A 20,882-nucleotide genomic window follows, 5' to 3' on the forward strand; every position below is an offset into this window, starting at 1 on the left:
TTTGAAATTCTCTTTTTACCATTTCTCTATTTATGAAACTCTTGCCATTTCAGTAAAATCAGGCTTGCAAGTTCTTTATTCAAAACCGTTTTGTTGGGCCATTCAGGAAGCATACATTTGAAATGAAAAAACATTTTTTTTTTGGTGTTGTTAAAGTGCAGTTAAGTTCGGGCCTTACGTCATGGTTCAGAAGACACTTCCACAGCACAGTTACTGTGCTTGTGGACACCTGCTAAGACGGTGCCTAAGTTCTGAGCTGCTGTATCTTTGTAGGTCTGTGCTCAGCCTTGTCTCTGAGCCTTGTCAAGCCTTCATTCACATCCTGCAAAGGCAGCCAGGAAGCGGTGGTTGTCATGGCAGCCCAGAGCCCAGAGTCCAGAGGCAGGGCTCCTTCCATGCAAGCCTGACTCCCCCGAGCCCTGGCCTCGGAGACTTCACTGGATTATCACGGTGACTTCTGCATGGAAGTCGTAGCCCTGGTTCATGGATGTTCCCTGTTATAACCAGTAGAAGCAAACCGCGCCCATGCACAGGCTGTGTCACCTACAATGGAGCATCTGAAGAATGAATGCACCCTCACCTTTTCCTGCCTTGTAGAGCACAGTCCACAGAGCAAAGGTCTCATTATGAACTAGCATGCAGTGTCCTGGACCATGGCTGATGCAACACCAATGTTCTGAACCGGCTGCCCTGGCCAGGGTCTTAGGATGTCAACTTGGTTCCCCGTGTGAAAAGCACAGCCCTCTGGCAAGGGGCTCCTTGGTGATGAGCAATGACCTTTGCCCTCTGACCTGGGCCTTGCATGGAGAAGGGCAGGACCTTACACAGTCTGCGGTCCTGCTCTCTCCCCAGCACTTGCATATTAGTAACCCAGATTAAATGATCTGTATGGCACCTCCCTGCTCTCTTGGGGTGGCCCTTCCTAACATGCTGATGCACCCAAAATGCCCACAGGCAAATCCAGCCCCAGAAACATGGGAAACCCAAGAGATCTTTATTAAAGGATTTTTCCCCCCAGACACGCTCTTTGCAAACACTGATGTACCTAAAAGAACTTCTGTTCTCTCATGCGTGTGCTTCTTTGCTTTGACCAGTTTCAGAGATCCTGTTTTCAGTGTCCTTTGTGATTTGTGGGCGAGACTTGCATCTTCCCATTGAGGGTCCCCCTCCCTCCCCAGGCTGCCTCCCCAGCTGATCACTCTCCTGCACCCCAGGGGCAAGAACATGCAAGGCAGGGAGTGAAGCTATACTCTGGGGCCCTTCCTTGCAGGGGCTCCTGTGCACAGGGGTGTGGAAGGTTTGCTGGGGGTATGTTTGTTGCCTCCAGGTTGCAAGCAGTTGCAGAACCAGTTCTCAGGACTCAGAGTGCTCAGAAGAGTTCTCCAAGTCTCTAGTAACTTGTAGTGATTCATTTTTTAAATTAAAAAAAATTTATGTTAAAAAATTTTTAGAGTCGGGGGTCTCACTCTGTTGCCCAGGCTGGGGTGTAGTGGTATGATCTCAGCTCACTGTAACTTTGGACTTCTGGGCTCACGGGATCCTCCTGCCTCAGCCCCTAAGTGCCTGGGACCACAGGCACATGCCACCAGGCCTGGCTAATTTTTAAAATTTTTTTGTGCAGACGGGGGTCTTGCTCTGTTGCCCAGGCTGATCTTGAACTCTTGGCCTCAAGTGATCCTCCCACCTTGGCCTCCCAAAGTGTTGGGATTACAGGAGTGAGCCAGCATGTCTGGGTGTGATTTGTTTTTCTCGTATTAAATCACTGTTTACTTCTATGCCTTTTGTACTTTCGTATACTAATTCTGCATTTTTTCTTTTGAATCCTTTTTCTTAAACAAAGCTCTCCAGATTGTGGAAATTCCCAGCTCCAACCACCTGCACTAGCTCCTAACATCAGAGATGTGAGAGCTCAAATGAAGATGCTCTCCTGTTTCTTTCTTTCTCCTTTTCTTTTTTGAAACAAATACCTAGACTGAGCAGTGCCAGATCCCAGATGGTGTCTCAGGTGAAAAGCCTCACCATAACTTATGCTTTGGCTTATACAGGTCACTCACAACTGGACGGTGTATTTAAATCCGAGGAGAAGCGAGCACTCAGTGATGAGCAGGACCTTTGAGGTACTGACCAGGTGAGTTCTCAGTGAGTGAGGTGTTGGGGCAGGCTCTCTGGGACACGTGCATTTAAAGGAGTCTGACCTACAGAACACTGAGTTTCGGCCCACACAGCACCAGGTCAGCATGTGGCTTGGACATGGCGCTCATGCTGGGTAGACAGTGAGCTCAAAGGCTGTGGGAGGGCATTGTAGCTGTGGGTGTCAGGACGTAAGAGGGTTGACTGAAGAAGTCAGTTTGAAACAAATGGTATTTTTTGGTTGATGTTCTAGTTTCATTAATGTGAAGCTGTACAGTGGCGAATTCTAGGAAATTTAGGATTCTTCTTCCTTACCTAATGCTGCTTCATATTCAATCGGTACTCTTGGTTGGTGTGTTAGACAGCTAAGGCTGCCGTATCATAGTACTACACACTGGGTGGCTTAAATATCAGACATTTACCTTGTAATTCTAGAGGCTGGAAGTCTGAGGTCAAGGTGTCGACAGGGTCCGTTTCTCCCAAGACCTCTCCTCTGGCTTACAGGTGGCCATCCCTCTATGCCTGTCTTCTGGTCTCTCCGTGTATGGACGCCCATCCTACTGGATTAGGCGTCATCCCCATAACCTCATTTAGCATCCCTCACCTTGTTAAAGACCCCACCTCTACCTACAGTCCCATTTGGAGGTACTCGGGGTTAGGACTTCAACATAGGGATTGTTTTTGGAGGAAGGGGACACAATTCAGCCCATAAAACGTATTGACTGAACTTGAAAAAACGCTTCAGTGTCCGCCACAGACCTGTGGTCACTTGCAGGCTTCTCGTCTGTAGTGCGTCTCCCCACTCTCAGGGACTGGAGTTCAAATAGCTGGCTTTGCTCTTAGTTAGCAGGTAAACTGGTCGGGTATGTTGGGGAGGAGGAAGAGCCAGTTCAATGGCTGGCGTCTTCTGTGCATGCGCCTACTCACTGTTCATTGTTGGGTGGCGTCACACGGAGGCCGAGGGGCCTGCTTGGACCAGTCGGGCTTGGCTGCAGGGAGGCTGCGTCCTATGTCTCACGCCGCTGGCCTGTGCTCACTGCTCTTCCAGCTGTGAGATTGGGCGTTGGGCTGAATTGTTCCATTTGGACTCTGGTTAATGCCATGGCTGATACAGAGGGGAGGTCCCCTAACAGTTGACCTTGTGAACAGTAAGGTCATTGTTTCGTTCTGCAGAGAGACAGTGTCCATCAGCATCCGGGCCTCCCTCCAGCAGACCCAGGCTGTCCCTCTTTTGATGGCTCATCAGTACCTCCGCGGAAGTGTAGAAGCCCAGGTGACCATCGCGACGGCCATCCTCGCGGGCGTCTACGCGCTGATCATATTTGAGGTAACTTTCACACCTGCTCCCCCAATCTGTCTGGGCCCACAGTCAGGGAGGCTTGAGACCCGCGAGACACTCTGGATGGGCTCAGTCCTGACTCCTTAATCAAACTGGACTAGCGTCATCATTCCTAAAGATTAGTGTGTCCCTCTCTCTAGGTAGAAAGGGAACCATACGGGAATATTTGCTGAATCTTGGCAACTGATGTGAGAAAGATGGATTTTAGGAGCAGAAGTGTAGCTGAGAAAACAGAATGTGCATACGATTTTCTACTCTCTCTCCGTTGTTCACTCCAAGTGTGACCTTGAGGGAACAAGAGTCACAGTCTCCTCTGAGACTCACAGTCTGCACCTGTGTGATGGGTGCACTCATTTGTGCCCACCCGCACCCTGGGATTGTGTGTGTGAGGGGACACAGATGGCCTGGGGCTGTGTGCCTGGAGGGATTATCTGATTATCTGTTCTGTCTATCAACTTGGCTCATGGACATTTCCACATGTGATCTTAAGTCCGGTCAATGTGATGTTTCTGGGAAGTTCTAAGTGTGACTATGCCTTCAACAGCACAAAGCAACGTGCAGACCCTTTCTGGGCTGGGCAGGTCCATTGTTGATTTAACTATGAAATCAAACTTACCCACAACACAGACAGGAGCCTGGAAGGTCGGAGCCTGGAAGGTCGGTGCATGACGTGACCGTTAGAGGCGCGTCCTAGTGAGCTTGGGATAGGTCTGAGAAATACCTGGGGATGTTGAGGAGATGGCAGGCTGGAGGAGTGGCCAGGAAAGTTCCAGAACTTTGCTTGTGGTTGTTGAGTCCACCTGCTGAGGTGGGCTCAACAGTAAGTTGAGCCCTTACCTGTCTAACAAGGGCCACTCACAGGATTAATTGTTATCTCTTACGTCTCTTCAGTTCTAGAACAGTTTTGTTCCCTCCATTTTCTATCCATTTTCTTTTAAATCAGTATTACTGTTGTTTCATGGTTCCCGTGACTACCCTGTGATTTGACACAGGAACTCGCGGGCTCAGGGGCAGCTGTCCTCTGGGCTGGGGTTTATTGCCATGCCCGGCAGTGGAAACCTGCTGAGCCTGGAGCAACCCAGGAGTGGGCTTCTGAAAGGTCTCCTCTCCTGGGAGGGCCCACACAGAGCATGCCCCTTCCTCCAACAGCCAGAGACAGCCATGTGCAGTGTTTCTGCCCCGGGCAGCCTGTTGGAGACTGAGTTTTTGTGGGGGCCGGTTGGATGGTCACCCTCAGCTTACCAAGATCCCGACTCCCAGAAGGCAAGCAGGTGTACACCATTTATAAATCACATTTTATACAGTCTGGGCATGCAGGTAATACAGCAGAACACACTGCCCCAGGCCCACAAGACAGCCTTCTCTTTGGTGATGAGGGAATAGTCTGGAAGCTTAGTACCCAGAAGTCAGCCAAGGGCCCTTCTAAAGGTGACGTCCTCAGGCTAGGTGAAGTCTTTACTGCACCACCATCTAGTTGACAAATCCTATTCTGTTGTTCTGTAGAATATTCTATACCCCGATTCAGCTGCTGGGTTCCTCATGGGATTAATTAGCTGCTCTTATTGCTTAGTTGCAATAATTCCAGAGTCCAAAGATTAGTTTTCTTATTTTTTTTTTCAGTTTTAAGACCAGGATCTATTTTGAGTTAGTTTTATTATTATTATTTTTTTCTTTGAGACAAGGTTTCAGTCTGTCACCCTGGCTGGAGTGCAGTAGCATGATCACAGCTCACTGCAGCCTCAACTCCTGGGCTCAAGTGATCCTCCTGCCTTGGTCTCCCGAGTAGCTGGGACTACAGGCATGCAATACCATACTTGGCCAAGTTTTAAAATTCTTTTTGTAGAATCAGGGTCTTGCTATGTTGCCCAGGCTGGTCTTGAATTCCTGGCCTCAAGAGATTCTCCTGCTTTGGCTTCTTAAAGTGCTGAGATTACCGGTGTGAGTGACTGTGCCAGGCCTTGAGTTATTTCTTGAATTTGTGTGAGAGTTTTAAGTGAAGGTTCATTTTTAAACCTACGGCTGTCCAATTGGGCCAGCATCATTTATCGACAAGACTATCCCTCCTCAGTTGACTTGCATTTGCTCCTTGGTTAAAAATTAATTGGACATATTTGTGGGGTATATCTCTGGGTTCTCTATTCTGTCCCATTGGTAATGTGTCTGTTCCTCCACCAGTACCACACTATCTTGATTACTGCAGGTATAAGTTTGGACACTGGGAAGAGTGATTCCTCACACTTATTATTTTTTTTTCCCAAAATTGTTCTGGCTATTCTGTGGCCGTTTGTTTTCCATATACATTTTCCCCTCTTCTTCCTCCAGCTTTATTGGAATAAAGTTACATTTCTATTTTCTAGGACTTCAGTTGCTTTTTCATGTGGTGCTTTGACATACACATTTTAGAATGGCCTTCTAGTCCCTAAACATAGTATTTATTTTGGTCTTCTTTGATTTTTTAAATAATTTTCATGATACTGATCTTGTACATCTTTTCTTAAATTTATACCTAAGTGTTTCCTTTTCTTTGGAGCAATTGTAAATGGTACTGAGTTTTTATTTTGATTTCTACCTATTTATTGTCAGTACATATAAATGCATTTTTCTGTGTATTAATCTTGTACCTTGTTGTTTTATTGAATTTACCTATTCTCAGAGTTTTTAAAAAATAAAATTATTGAGATTTCCTATGTAGACAATCATGTCATTTGCAATGAGGACAGTTTTATTTCTTCTTTTTCCAATCTGTATGTCTTTAATTTCCTTTTCTTGCCTTACTGCAGTGGCTAGAATGGGAATGGTAAGACTGGCATTGTTCTCAATCCTAAAGGGAAAGCAGTCAGTCTTCACCATGAAGTATGATATTATTAGTTTTTTGTAGGTGCTCTTTATGAGACTGAGGAAATTCTTTTCCTAATGTACTAAGAGGGGTTTTTTGTTGTGTTTTTCTTTTCTTTCTCTCTCTCTCTTTTTTTTTTTTAAACCATAATTGGGTGTTGAGTTTTGTCAGCATCTTTTCTGTGTCAATTGATGTGCTCATATGGTTTTTTCATTAGCTGCTTGATATGGTGGATTACATTGATTTATTTTAGAATATTGGACTAGACTTGCATATCTGGAATAAATCCTTCCTTTCTAATGTGAGCATTTATTACTATAATTTTCCCTGTCAGCACTGCTGTAGCTGCATCTTACAGATTTTGATCTGTTGTGTTTTCAGTTTCAGTTAGTTCTCTCTAATTCTTAAGTTTCCCTGAGACTTCTACTTTGACCCATAGATTATTTAGATGTGTGTTGTTTAAATTCTAGATATTATAGATTTTCCTGTTGTCTTTCTATTACTAAATTACAGTTTGATTCACTTATAGAGAACTTACACTATATTTAATCCTTTAAATTTGTTGACTTTGTGTGTGTGTGTGTGTGTGTGTGACAGAATCTCGCTCTGTTGCCCAGGCTGGAGTGCGATGTCGCAATCTCAGCTCACTGCAACCTCCGCCTTGTGGTTTCAAATGATTCCCCTGCCTCAGCCTCCCAAGTAGCTGAGACCACAGGTGCACACCATCATGCCTGGCTACTTTTTGTGTTTTTAGTAGAGACGGGCTTTTGCCATGTTGGCCAGGCTGGTCATGAACTCCTGGCTTCAAGTGATCTGCCTGCCTCGGTCTCCCAAAGTGCTGGGATTACAGATGTGAGCCACTGTGCCCGGGCATTGTTGACTTTTTTTTAAATGACACAGGTTTATGGTCTATCTTGATGAATATTCTGTGGGCTTAAAGTAATATGATTTTTCCTTTCCTATAATACTAGTGTAACTTGCAAATATAAATTTTTTATAGGTAGTCTAAGCAACAACTTGTGAAAACCCAACACTGTCTTTTTGTTGTGTCTGTAACTTGATGTGGAAGGTAGAGAAGGCTGCAGGGGTGCTAAAGGAATAGTATGTTCTACCTTATGTTTCTGTGACTTCTGTGTGTCCAGAACTCCCTAGGGGAAGGTCCACATTATGAGGGGAGGGCTGGATGCAATCGCCAGCCCTGTGGGCTCTCCAGCAGTGGAGCCAACATTGCATTATTCCTGGGATCTACTCTAGGGGTAGAATTTGCCTTGGGCAATGACTCAGAAGTTGTCTCGTTTCAGGCAAGCCTGCTTCCCCAGAACTGGAGGTCTCTAGATTCTGCAGGCAGGCATGCTTAGGCTGTGCCACTGCTGTCTGCATCCTGCTCCACTCAGGGGAGTCTTGGGGTGGCTTGCAGATGCCCCTGCCTGTCCTCCCAATCTGCTGCTGCCAGCTGCTCCCCAGATGCTGACACTGTTGCCTCAGGCTATGGCCTCCTCCCTGATCCCTTCTCATCTGCTCTGTTTGAAATGTTTGTTTTTTGGTGCCGAAAAGAGATAGCACTTGAACATAAATTTAATTTCCTCAGCAAGGCCATTTTTATACTTTCTGCAGAAAGGGTACACTCGCCAGTAGTTTTGCCACGAGAGTACACCGAACAAAGGAGACGGGGTCATTTATAACCTGACGCGTCCACCTTACTGCTGTGTCTGGTTTCCATTGGCTAGAACAGGACCTCACATTTTGTATTTGTTTTGATTGGCTAGCAACCTAGAACTTTTTAAAAGAGGCAAAGGCAGAGGAGAACAAAGGAAGGAGGAAGTAACTCGTAGAATGCTGAGAAAGGTAAAAACAAACACCTTTAAATAAGGAAGAGGAACAGGCTACGAGCTAATGCTTGCTTGGACTAGTATAAGCATGCCAGGACAAATATTTAGGCTAAATTGTGGGAGCTAAGAACATAAAGTACATTGATTTCTTTATTACGGCTAGCAGATATTTAAGAATGTTCGCACAGGTCTTTGAATAAATTTTGCTTCTAAGAGAAGCTACTATTTATTTCTAATGAGATGGGGAGGAAAGTCTTTGAAGAGGAAACTACTCTACTTTTTACATGCTTTGTCGTGGGTGCTCCATCTCACTTATTATGTCTGTTGTTGGTTGCTTTTGTTCAGTGTTGATTCCCAGTGCCTTGGACACTGCCTGGCATACAGCAAGTGCTCAATAAATATTAAACAAATGTTTCCAGAGCATCTTCAGATATTTGAGACAGGTGCTAAGGTCCTCTGGGTCTGGTCTAACTTGGCTCCTGCGTGGGGGGCACTTTCCACCCCTGACTTTGTGCCCAGTGACCCATGGGTGACTGAATGGGAACAAAGGATCAGCCAGGGTTCCCTTAGGTCTTTTAATAGCTTGATGGGATGAAATTATTTCAGGAAATACCTTGGGTTATTTATACTTCTGGTCCTACAGATAATCATCCTGATTGGCACTTTCTTGCCTGAGGATTTGGGGTTGTATCTTTCATCCTTGTACAGTAGTTCTTTTTTTTTTTTTGAGACGGAGTCTCGCCCAGGCTGGAGTGCAATAGTGCGATCTCGGCTCACTGCAACCTCCACCTCCTGGGTTCAAGCAATTCTCCTGCCTCAGCTTCCCAAGTATCTGGGATTACAGGTGCGAGCCACCACCCTCGGCTAATTTTTTGTATCTTTAGTAGAGATGGGGTTTCACCATGTTGGCCAGGCTGGTCTCGAACTCCTGGCCTCGTGATCTGCCTGCCTTGGCCTCCCAAAGTGCTGGGATTACAGGTGTGAGCCACCATGCCCGGCCCATCCTTGTAAAGTAGTTCTTGTTGAAAGTCCCAAAGAACATAGTTGGAACAATCCTCCTAACTCTTGCACTTTGCATCTATAATAGGGCTCTGGGAGATTTCCCACTGCAGCATTCTAAAAATTCCATTATCAGAGCTAAGGCTTCTATGCCCTTATACTGTATAAAATTATATTAAAATAGTTCTGACACAGTCTTAATGAACAATATTTCACAACATAAATGAGACAGTGCATTTTCTCCATGTTGGTCTTTCATCCAACCCCTGGTATTATGTTTTAAGAAGGATTGCCACCACGGCTCCTTTCTGCTGGAAACAAGCGGGCCCTTTCTTTCCCTTCACCCACTTTATGTAATTGTAGCAAAATGATGCAGCCTTTGTGTAACATCGTGTTTCATTGCTCTGGGTCCTTTCATATTTAATTTAGGAGTTCGTGTAGTGTTTGGTTTAAAAATTAACTGTGAAATTAAATTCAAGAGAGATGAATAGAGAACACCTTCCATCTTCCAGGGAGTCTCCATTTTAATTTACAGAAATGGGAAGCATATTTGGAGAGAGAAGAGCTGCATTTCAAAACCCAATGCACGTACCATAACACTGCAAACCTCCAAGTTAGGTTTTCCTAATTTCTGTTCTTATGATGCTCTGCAGGGCTGCAATTTCAATCTGTAGCCAATGGCTCTGCCCCCTCATTCATTTCTTTTTGTCTGCAAGCCTTTTCTTACTGCTGATTCATGGAACATATTGCATCCTGTAGCACTGGCAAACTTGCTCCATTACCTTGTTCCAGAGATAACTCTCCTTTTCTTTCTTGAAAAGGACTCCTTCAGAACTGCAGGAAAACTGGTGGATTATGTAATACACTCCCTCTGCTTAACACATAAACTGAATTGCAGAGATACTTTTGCAGTTGAAGGAGTTGGGATGGGACATAGCTCTTCTGGCCACTGGGCCATGCTACTCACATTTTTTTCTGGCAAGCTCACAATCCAGCATTTCTTCTCAAAGTGAGTAGCCACATCATTCCTTAGAAAAATGGCAAGTATTTTGCAGACTGCTTGAAGTAGGTGGACCCTTTCCAACCTTGTCTCCTGGATGGCTCTCTTTCACATGCCCTTGGCTGTTCCTGCACATGCAGTGAGTTCTGGAGCATGCTGTTGTTTGAAGCCAGATCCAATGAGAGGTGGGGGGTGGTGGGACAAAAGGAAGCCAGTGCAGGGAGGAGGGCCACAGTGAGTCTTGAGGGCTCCCACTTCAGAGAAAATGATGATGGTCATAACCACAGGAGCTAACGTGTGCGGAGGGGCCAGCCCTGTTCTGGGAATTCTCTGTGTTAATGGACAACCCCACAAACCCATGAGGCAGACTTTATCACCACCTCCATTTTATAGTTGAGGACATCAAGCACAGAGAAGTCAGACCACTTGCCCAAAGTTCCCCAGCTGGCCAGTGGCTGCCTTTGGAGTCCACATTTCTCACCAGGGTGTGGCACTTCTCAAGGAGATGGGAATTATCTGTAGCCAATGCTCAGAAGGCTGTGCAAGGTGAACAGATGTCTGTCATGCTCCTACCATGGGTCTGGCTCTGTGTTTTCATCATCTATGTTGATTCTGAAAAGGTGCAGTAGGCTGATTAATGACCACTTCCCCCAAGATGTCCACATCCTAACCCCCAGACCATTTGCATATGGGACCTCACATGGCAAAAGGGGCTTTGCAGAGTGATTATACCAATGACCTTGTGATGTAGAGACTATCTGGGTGAGCTCAGTGCGTCTTTACAAATGGAGAGCCCTCCCAGCTGTGGTCAGACGGAGATGTGACTATGGAATAAAGGGTCACAGAAGTGTGATGTGAGGGCTTGATTCACTGTTGATGGCTTCGAAGCTGGAAAAGAGGGGTCCTGTTCATGGGATTTGAGTGTTAGGGGAAGATGAGGGATGGATTCTCCCCTAGAACCTGCAGAAGGAATGTGTTCCTGTGAGGCCTCGATGTAGGATGTAGCGCACCTGCTGGATGTCTTACCTGCAGGACCGGAGGAGGGTGGGTTTGGTGACAGCAGCCTGGGAAACTCATACAGAAGGTCTCTGAAGGAGGTGTTGTGCTCCTGTTTTGCCAATGGAGACGTGAGCTTGGGGAGATGTGGGCTTGGGGAGACGGGGGCTTGGGAGGCGGTGAAGGCAGGGTTGAACCTAGGTTCAAGACACCCCCCAGCCCTTTCTGTGGAATCGCAGCCCTTTCCATGGAATCAGCCTCCTTCTGAGGAGGGGAAGTGGGGTTGCCGAGGACTGGTGGGCTAAACTGAGCTGAACTGAGCTGAGCTGAGCTGCAGGCAGTGTGAGAGGAGCCTCCCAAGCCTGCCTGCCTCCTGGACGCCCTGACACCATGGTCCAGCTCGCAGGGGCAGTGCGAGGTGAGGCCGGCACACAGTTTCTGTCACAGCCACATTGTGAGGTGTGGTGATTTTCTTTTATATACAGGAAGAAATCTGGGGCTCAAGGGATGGAGGGGCTTCCACCCCCACAGTCTGATGATCCCTCATAGCCTTGTCTGTCATCAAAAGATCGGGCTGCCGTGAGAGCGCGGGATCAAGTGGAAGGACGTTGGGGTGCACGTGAGTGTGTGACTGTGTGTGTTTTAGTACATGAGTGTGTGTATTACTGTTTAAGTGCATGTGAGGCTGTGTGTGAGTCACAGCGAGGGTGTGTGTGTGAGACCATGTGTTTGTGTGTGACTGCATGTGAGAGTGTGACTCTCTGTTGTGTCTGTGTGTGCAAGTTAGTGTGTAAGTCAGCGTGTGAGACTGTTAGTGTGTGGGCATGTGAGGATGTGTGTCAGAGAATGTGTCTGGGTGTCACAGGGTGTGACTGCATGGTTGTGTCTGTGTGTACCAGTTAGTGTGTGAGTGTGAGACTGTGTTAGTGTGTGGGCATGTGAGGGAGGGTGAGTGTGAGACCGTGTATGTGAGGTGAGGGCGTGTGACTGTGTGTGTCTGTGTGTGGGTGTGTGCCAGATGGTTCGGGTGCCTCGCTGGCGCCCCCGCAGGCTCCCCTGCAGCCCAGCTTGGAAGTCAGGGCTTGGGCCTGTTGCTCACACTCTGGTTGGAGAGGTGGTTTCCAGAGCACGTGCTCTCAGGAGCTGGGTGGCAGGCAAGAGTGCCCTGGGGACAATGCAGCACACCACGGGGACAGCCACTGCAGGGCGCCCAGCAGGGGGCTGAGAGGGGGCGGAGGCGCAGGGGATGCTCCCACCCCAGGGCCCGCAGCTTCTGCTGTCTAGTGTGCACAGGTCTTTCGATGCCGTAGGCTGCTTTTCCATGTTGAAAACAGGAGACGATGGACTGATGTTCTTCCGTGGGCTACTTTGGTAAATGGAAGGATCAATGACGTGCAGAGAGACCCACAGGAAGGAAGAGCAGGGTGTCTTGCAGACCCGTGGGGCCCAGGGCCTGGGTGGCAGCGGCTGGACGGTGTCTCCGCGCGGGCGCACAGCACGCTACGTGGACACCAGCAGAGCCGGGAAGGGACAGGCTGAGATCCTCGGTTTCGCGTCACTCTCAGGTCACCTTTCCCCGCTTGGGGCGTAGGCTGGAGCGTGACGCGGTGGAGGGAGCCGGCGGCGCGGGCGGGTTCGTGGGGTGGCCCTGGGAAGGCCCAGCTTTGGAGCACCCAGATCGAGGACGCGAGCAGACTGGGCTGGGGGTGGGACCGCCACCCTCATGGACGTCGAGGGCGGTCTCCAGACATCCGCCAACTCTGAGATCCCGTTTCTAAGAACCCCCGAAGGCCGTGTCATTGGCACACCTCGGGCTCAGCGTTCGGGGGGCACACTGCCCTGCGCACGGCTCACGCGCTGCACCACGGAGGGCCCTGCTTTCCAGTCGCTCCCTGCAGCCAGCGTGTGGCAGCCAGAATGCAGGCTTTCAGACTCTAGGCTGTGGTTTCTCCACATTTTACTCCCCTCACCCACAAAACAGAGTAACATCTCCTGGCTTGTTGTGGGAGACGAACGCGGCAGCATGTGTGGGGCACGGACGGGCGTCCTGGGTGGGGACCGCCAGCTTCCGGAGCTGTCTCTTGTCTGAACCAGGGGTAGGGACGGCGCCTGTTCAATTTCGTGTATTTAGGGATACAGTCACGCGAAGGCAGCTTTTGGAACATCTCGATTCTCTAAGGTGGGGAAGTGTGGCTGGCCGCTGTGACTCTCCGAAGCTGGTGGAGTTGGCAGCTCACAGGCTGTTTTATTGTGGAGCTAAGCTTCTATAGCTTCTGAGCAGAAAGCTTTTCCATATACCATACGAATTTGTATCTTAGGAACTGAGTACTGGAAATTCAGCTCTCCTTGCAGGCCAGGCAGGATCACGTGGGGGAAGAAACACAGTCCGTGCGTGGCTGACCGGCACCCGCAGGACCACAGCCCACAGCTGGGCGTCATCACTTCGGAACTGAAATCACAGCCAGGAGGTTTCGGATGCTCGAGGACTGCTCCACTGAATTCCTGTGGTGCCTTCGAGCTCTGGGATCTATTGTTCTGCATAACATAAGCCAGGCTAGAAAATCAGCTCAGTATTTGTGGGCAATACCTGAAAAGAAGATATTTGAATTTGGAGTGTATACCTTCTCCTTGGGTCACACGGTGTCCGAGGGGCCTTGCAAAGGGAACACATCAGATAACACAAAACAATGACAAAATATCAACAAGAACAAGGGGCCAGGAACTCATCACATCCATGTAAGAGCAGAGGAAAGCACGCCTTGGCGGCAGGGACAGACGCAGCCCTGTGAGGCTCCCGCGTGGCCTGGAGCCCACCCCATCAGCCTGCTGAGGAAAGGCCAGCAGAAGATGATTGGGAACACAGGAACCCGGCTCTCCTGGACCGCTCAGCAGCCACAGGTTTACTCCTCACACCAGGTACACAATCTCCTCCCCAAAAGCTTTCATCCCGTTAAGGGCTCCTGCCCCCAATGCAGGAGCCGGTGATGGGATGAGGACCAGTGGCCACAGCCTCCGAGTGGGCATTCTCTGCCCTCATGCACCCCACAGACCACAGTGAGGTAGGGCACTCACCACAGCCCACCTCCACCCTGCAGAGAAAGGAAGCAGGCGGAGCAGGCCCTGCAGGGAGGCCCCATGGGGTCGGACCACGCCCCGCAGCTCCATGGTCTGGCATCTGCCACACACCTCTTAGCTTCCCCTGTTCCAGCCTCAGCTCAAGCCTCTATGTTCCAAAGATCCAAGTTGGTTAGGTATATTTTCTGACTTCCTTGGTATCCCAGGGGACACCCCTACTTCATGTTTTGCTACCGTGCAAGCCTAGTTGCCATTTTTCTGGCCTCTTGTATCAGCTTTTTTGGTGCCTCCTGCCCAACCTTGAAAGTCTTGCCATATATTTTAGCATTTTGCTTCTGGAGTGCCCCACATCTGAACCAATTTCTGTTAGCCAATGTTTGCCGTGTCAGTGACCTACTTGAACATCTTGGTGCACACAGCCCACTCTGTTGTACTTATGGTGCAGAGTGCCATGGGCCTGGCAGCTCTCGGCCTCTCCAGGCTCCAGGTCGCCTGGCTGGAATCTGATGGTGGAGCCGATGCTGCAGAGAACCAGGTGCCTCTGTGGCTCCTCTGCAGCTCTGCCCAGATGGGCATTTGTCAGGGCTGTGCGTGGCCTCCAGGTATCGCTGAGGTGCATGCTGTCCTCCAGCACCACATCCTGGGGCTGCAGCTCCCTGGGGGCAGTGCTGTGAGTTCAGGCAGCTGTCCTGTGGCTTGGGTGCCTTCATCTCTTCCATCCTGATGTGTCCAAGTGGTTTGGAAGTTTCTCTGCAACTTCCAAGTTTCCTTCACCCTTCCTCTTTGTTCTCTATTTTTTTCCTCTTTCACAGACACACAAGGAAAGAAAAATATGTGTTTTTTGGCAAGTAGTTGGTTATGTTTTAAATGAGAAATGTAGAATTAAATCCAAACCCCTCCCTGACCACATTGCCCCAGTGCCCAGCTCTGGCGGTCAGCTCCTCATCTCCCACACCCTCCTCTCCTTCCACCCCTGACCCCAGAGCTCCCTTCAGCCTCATATAAGTGAGATCATGCAGTATTTGTCCTTCTGTCTCACTTATTTCACTTAGCATTCAGGTTCATCCATGTTGTGCCAAATTGGCAGGACTTCCTTCCTTTTTAAGGGTGAATAATATTCCATTGTGTGTGTGTGTATATATATATATATATATATATATATATATAGTTGCAATGAACATGGCCGCACAGATATCACCCTTGAGATTCTGATTCCATTTCCTTTGGATATAGACCCAGAAGTGGGATTTTCTCAGTCATATGGTAGGTCTATTTTTAAGTTTCGTGAAAGTTCTATATTGCTTTCCATGTGGCTGTACTAATTTGCACCCCCACAGCATACTAGGGTTCCCTTTTCTTCACATCCTCACCAACACTTGTTATCTCTTGTCTTTTTGATAACAGCCATTCTAACAGGTGTGAGGCCATATCTCATTGTGTTTTTGACATGCATTTCTCTGATGATTAATGATGCTAAGCACCTTTTCATGCACCTGGGGGCCATTTGTATGTCTTCTTTGGGAAAATGTCTATTCAGATCCTTTGCCCATTTTTTTGGTCAGGTTATTTATTTTTTTGCTCTTGAGTTGTATGAGTTCCTTACATATGTTCGACATTAACCCCTTATCAGGTATATGGTTTGCAAATATTTTCTGAGTCTGTAGGTTGTCTTTTCATTTTGTTGTTTGTTTCCTTTGCTGTGCAGAAGCTTTTTAATTTGATATGGTTCCACTTGTTTATTTTTTGCTTTTGTTACCTGGGCTTTTGGTGTTATATCCAAAAAATCATCGTCAAGACCAGCATCAAGGAGCTTTTCTCCTGTGTTTTCTTCCAGAAGTTTTACAGTTTCAAGTCTTACATGTAAGTCTTTTAATCAATTTCAAGTCAATTTCTGTATATGGTGTAGGATAGGGGCCACTTTCATTCTTTTGTTTGTGGTTATCCACCTTCCCAACACCATTTATTGAAGAGACTATCCTTTCCCCACTGTGTATTCTTGGAATTCTTATCAAATATTAGTTGACTGTAACATGCATGGGTTTATTTCTGGGCTCTTGATTCTTCTGCTCTATTGGTCTATATATCTGTTTTTATGCCAGTCATACTGTTTTGATTGCTATAGATGTGTAATATAGTTTGACATCAGGAAGTGTCATGCCTCCAGCTTTTTCCTTCTTACTCAGTGTTGACTTGGCTATGTAGGGTCTTCTGTGGTTCCATATAAATTAGAATTTTTTTTCTATTTCTATGAAAAATGCTGTTGGAATTTTGATAGGGATTACATTGAATCTGTATATTGCTTTGAGTAGTTACGGACATTTTAGCAATATTAATTCTTCCAAACCATGAACATGGGATATCTTTCCATTTATTTGTATCTTCTTTGATTTCTTCATTTATGTCGTACTGTCCTGAGTGTACAGATCTTTAAACTTCTTTGGTTAAATTTATTCCTATTTTATTCCTTTTGATGCTATTATAGATGGGATTATTTTCTTTCTTTTTCGGATAGTACATTGTTAGCATATTGAAGTAAAACTGATTTTTTTGTACGTGTTCTGATTTTGTGTCCTACGAATTTACTGAATTTGTTTATTAGTGTTAGCAGAGTTTTGGTAGAGTCTTTAGTGTTTTCTATATATAAGATCACATCTGTAAACAAATAGAGTTTAACTTCATCTTTTCCAATTTGGACATTTTTAATGTTTTTTTTTGTTGTCTAATTGCTCTATCTAATACTTCTGGTACTACGTTGAATAGAAGTGGTGAGAGTGAGCATCCTTGTCTTGTTCCTGATCTTAGAAGAAAAGCTTTCAGCTTTTCACTATGGAGTATAATGTTAGCTGTGGACTTGTTATATATGGCCTTTATTATGTTGTGGTACATTTATTCTATACCTTATTTGTTGAGAGCCTTTAATTATGAAAGGATGTTGAATTTTCTCAAATGCCTTTTCTGCATTCATTGAGATGATCCAATGATTTTTATCCTTCATTCTGTTAAGGCAATGTATCACATTTATTGATATGTGTATGTTGAACCTGTCCTTGGATTCAGGAATAATTCCTACTTAATCATAGTATATGATCCTTTTGATGTGCTGCTGAATTCAGTTTGCTAGTATTTTGTTGAGGATTTTTGCATCTATGTTCATCAGGGATATTGGCCTGAAATTAATTTTCTTTTCTTTCTCTCTTTCCTTTCTTTTCTTTCTCTCTTTCTTTCTCTCTCTCTCTTTCTTTCTTTCTTTCTTTCTTTCTTTCTTTCTTTCTTTCTTTCTTTCTGTCTCTCTCTCTCTCTCTTTCTTTCTTTCCTCTCTCTCTCTCTCTCTCTTTCTTCTTTCTTTTTTGTAGTGTCCTTATCTGGCTTTGGTATGAAGGGTAACACTGGCTTTATAAAACAATCTTGAAAGTTTTCTCTCCTCTTCATTTTTTGCAAAAGTTTGAAGTTTTACAAAAGTTCCAGGATTGGCATTCTTTAAATGTTTGGTAGAATTTACCTGTGAAGCCATTGGTCCTGAGACTTTCTTTGTTGGAAGGTTTTTGATTAGTGCTTCAATCTTCTTACTTCTTATTGGTCTGTTCAGATTTTCTATTTTTTCTTGATTCAGGCTTGGTAGGTTGTATGTTTCTAGGAATTTACCAGTTTCTTCTAGGCTATCAATTCATAGGCATGTAATTGTTCATGTAAATGTCTTCTTTTTCATTTATAATTTTATTTATGTGAATGCTCTCTCTTTTTTTTCTTGGTAGGTCTAGATAAAGTTCCATCAATTTTGTTTATCTTTTCAAAACCAACTCTTAGTTTTGTTGATCTCTTCAATTGTCTTTCTAGTCTCTGTTTCATTTCTTTCTGCCAATATTTTTTTCCTTCTGTCAACTTTGGGCTTAGCTGGCTCTTCTGTTTCCTTGAGGTATAAACTTAGGTTGTTTATTTGAGCTCTTTCTTCTTTTTTAAAGTTTTATTTTATTTTTAATTTACAAATAAAAATTATATATATGTATGGGGTACAATGTGGTTTTCAATTCATGTATACACTGTAGTGTCATCCAGTCAGGCTAATGATTTTGAGGTAGGTATTTGTCACTATAAACTTCCCTCTTAAAACTGCTTTTGCTGTGTCCCATAAATTTTGGTATGTTGTGTTTCCATTTTTGTCTGTCTCAAGATACTTTCTGATTTCCATTTTATTTCTTTTATGACACATTGGTTGTTCAAGAGTGTGTTGTGGCTGGGTGTGGTGGCTCACACCTGTAGTCCCAGCACTTTGGGAGGCTGAGGTGGGCGGATCATGAGGTCAGGAGTTCAAGACCATCCTGGCCAACACAGTGAAACCCTGTCTCTACTAAAAATACAAAAATTAGTCAGGCGTGGTGGTGCTTGCCTGTAGTCCCAGCTACGTGGGAGGCTGAGGCAGGAGAATTGCTTGAACCTGGGAGGCAGAGACTGCAGTGAGCCAAGATCGCACCACTGCACTCCAGGCTGGGTGACAGAGCAAGACTCCATCTCAAAAAAAAAAAAAAAAAAAAGTGTTGCTCAATTTTTGCATATTTATCAATTTCCCTATTTTCCTTCTGTTATGAATTTCTAGTTTTATACCATTGTGTTTGGAAAATATACTTGATATTATTTACATCTTCTAAAATTTGTTAAGTTCAAGCATGGTGGCTCATGCTTATAATCTTAGTGCTTTAGGAGGTTGAGGCAGGAGGATCACTTGAGACCAGGAGTTCAAGACCAGCTTGGGCAACATAGCAAGACCTCCATCTCTGAAAAAAAAAAAAAATTAGCTGGACATGGTGGTGCACACTTGTAGTCCTAGTTACTCAGGAGGCTGGGGCAGGGGGATTGCTTAAGTCCAGGAGTTCAAGGCTGCAGGGAGCTTTGATTGCACCACTGTACTCCAGGCTGGGTGACAGAGCAAGACTCTGTCTCTAAGACAAAATTTTTTTTAAAAGAAATAAAATTTGTTAAGACTTATTTGTGACCTCATATGTGATATATCCTGAATAATTTTTTGTGTGTGCTAGAGAAGAATGTCTTTTTCTGCTGTTGGGTGGAAAGTTCGGTCTATGTCTGTTAGGTCCACTTGGTGTACAGTGCTGTTCAAGTCTGCTGTTTCCTGTCGGTATGTTCTATCCATTGTCTTAAGTGGGACATTGAAGTCCCCTATTACATTGCATTGCTGTCAATTTCTCCCTTTAGCTCTGTTAATACTGCTGTGTATATTTAGGTGCTCTGGTGTTGGGTGTGTACTTATTTGTAACTGTGATAGGTCCCTGTTGAATTGACCCTTTTATCAGTGGAAGAGGGTGGGTAATGACCTTCTTTGTCTCTAGAGACAGTTTTTGACTTACAGTCTATTTTGTCTGATACAACTTTAGCTATCCCTGCTGTCTTTTGGTTACCACTGGAAATGGTAACCAAAAGAAGTCTTGTCTTTCCATCTGCTCGGTATCCCACCTATCTGGAATTTACATGATGACTAGCTGTAAACCTGTGTGACTATGGAGGGGCAGATGTGTGAAGATCAGAGATGCCCTAGATAATTTCCTTGGGGGCTGTTCCCAAACTCTTTCCTTTCTTCTCCCAGGAAGCAATGCTGGCCTTCTGTTTTGCAGGCTCTGTTCATGCATTTTCTGCTTCTCATTTGCTCAGCATGTATTGCTTACCCTGCAGAGCACTGAAGAAACCAAGAGAGGCACGCCACGCTCACAGGAGCTCACAGCTGGACTCTTGCCAAAGAAATTTGGGTGTAGGAAGAGGTGTGCTATATTTCCCAGAGCACGGGCAGGAAGAGAACCTTTATACAGTCCTTTAAGGCAGTGGTCCCCAACCTTTTTGGCACCAGGGACCAGTTTCATGGAAGACAATTTTTCCATGGACCATGGGGTGGGACATCATTTTGGGATGAAACTGTTCCACCTCAGATCATTGGGCATTAGTTAGATTCTCATAAGGAGTGGGCAACCTAGATCCCTCATATGCGCAGTTCACAATAAGGTTCACGCTCCTATAAGAATCTGATGCTACCGCTGAGCTGACAGGAGGCAGAGCCCAGGCGGTCATGCTTACTTGCCCAGCTCACCTCCCACTGTGCAGCCCTGGTACTAGTCCGTGGTGGGGTTAGGAGGGTTGGGGAACCCTGCTTTAAGGCATCTTTTAAGAATTTTTATTATTTTTACTCTTTAGGTCCATTTACCAGAAATTTTTTTATTCCTGATAGCTGAAAATTCTTTTTCTTAAGCATAGAAATTTAGTAATGTCCATCATTATATCTGAAGTAATGAACTCATCTTCTTCTAGAACCATGTAGTTTAAAAAGTTTTATTCCACATCCTAGAAGCTGATCATCAGCGTGCTTTTCCATTTTTTAAGTGGCAAGTGACGGTTTCTCCTCCCGTGTGGTGTGTGGGGCCCCTTCGCTGGTGGAAGAGGGTGGGTTTCTGAGTGAGGATAGCTGCATCCACATGTCCTAAGCACTCACTGTGGGCCACAGAGATGCTCATGTGTGGATCACTTGCAAGCCGGTGTGTGTGATGAGGGAGGGGAGAAAGGTGTTGACGGTGGCAGTGAGCGGAGCGAACTTAGCAAGTGCTAGGGGTGTCAGTGAGACCACGATGAGCCCAGCTGTCCTGAGAGGGCCATGGCTGTCTGCCTTGTCGTTTGCTCATTTGT

The 20,882-nt window shown here is 45.9% G+C and overlaps 1 protein-coding gene across 1 annotated transcript in view; it reads left to right on the top strand.

The window, feature by feature from the left end:
- OCA2 (OCA2 melanosomal transmembrane protein) overlaps window positions 1–20,882 on the top strand; it is a 347,971-nt gene that overhangs the window by 79,505 nt on the left and 247,584 nt on the right. The window contains exons 8-9 of the mRNA XM_054452341.2: window positions 2,046–2,128; window positions 3,304–3,457. Coding sequence (XP_054308316.1) covers window positions 2,046–2,128; window positions 3,304–3,457 — 237 coding nt within the window. The remainder of the gene's footprint in view (window positions 1–2,045; window positions 2,129–3,303; window positions 3,458–20,882) is intronic.

Source organism: Pongo pygmaeus, chromosome 16 (genome assembly GCF_028885625.2).
Source record: "Pongo pygmaeus isolate AG05252 chromosome 16, NHGRI_mPonPyg2-v2.0_pri, whole genome shotgun sequence".
Taxonomy (NCBI): Eukaryota; Metazoa; Chordata; class Mammalia; order Primates; family Hominidae; genus Pongo; species Pongo pygmaeus.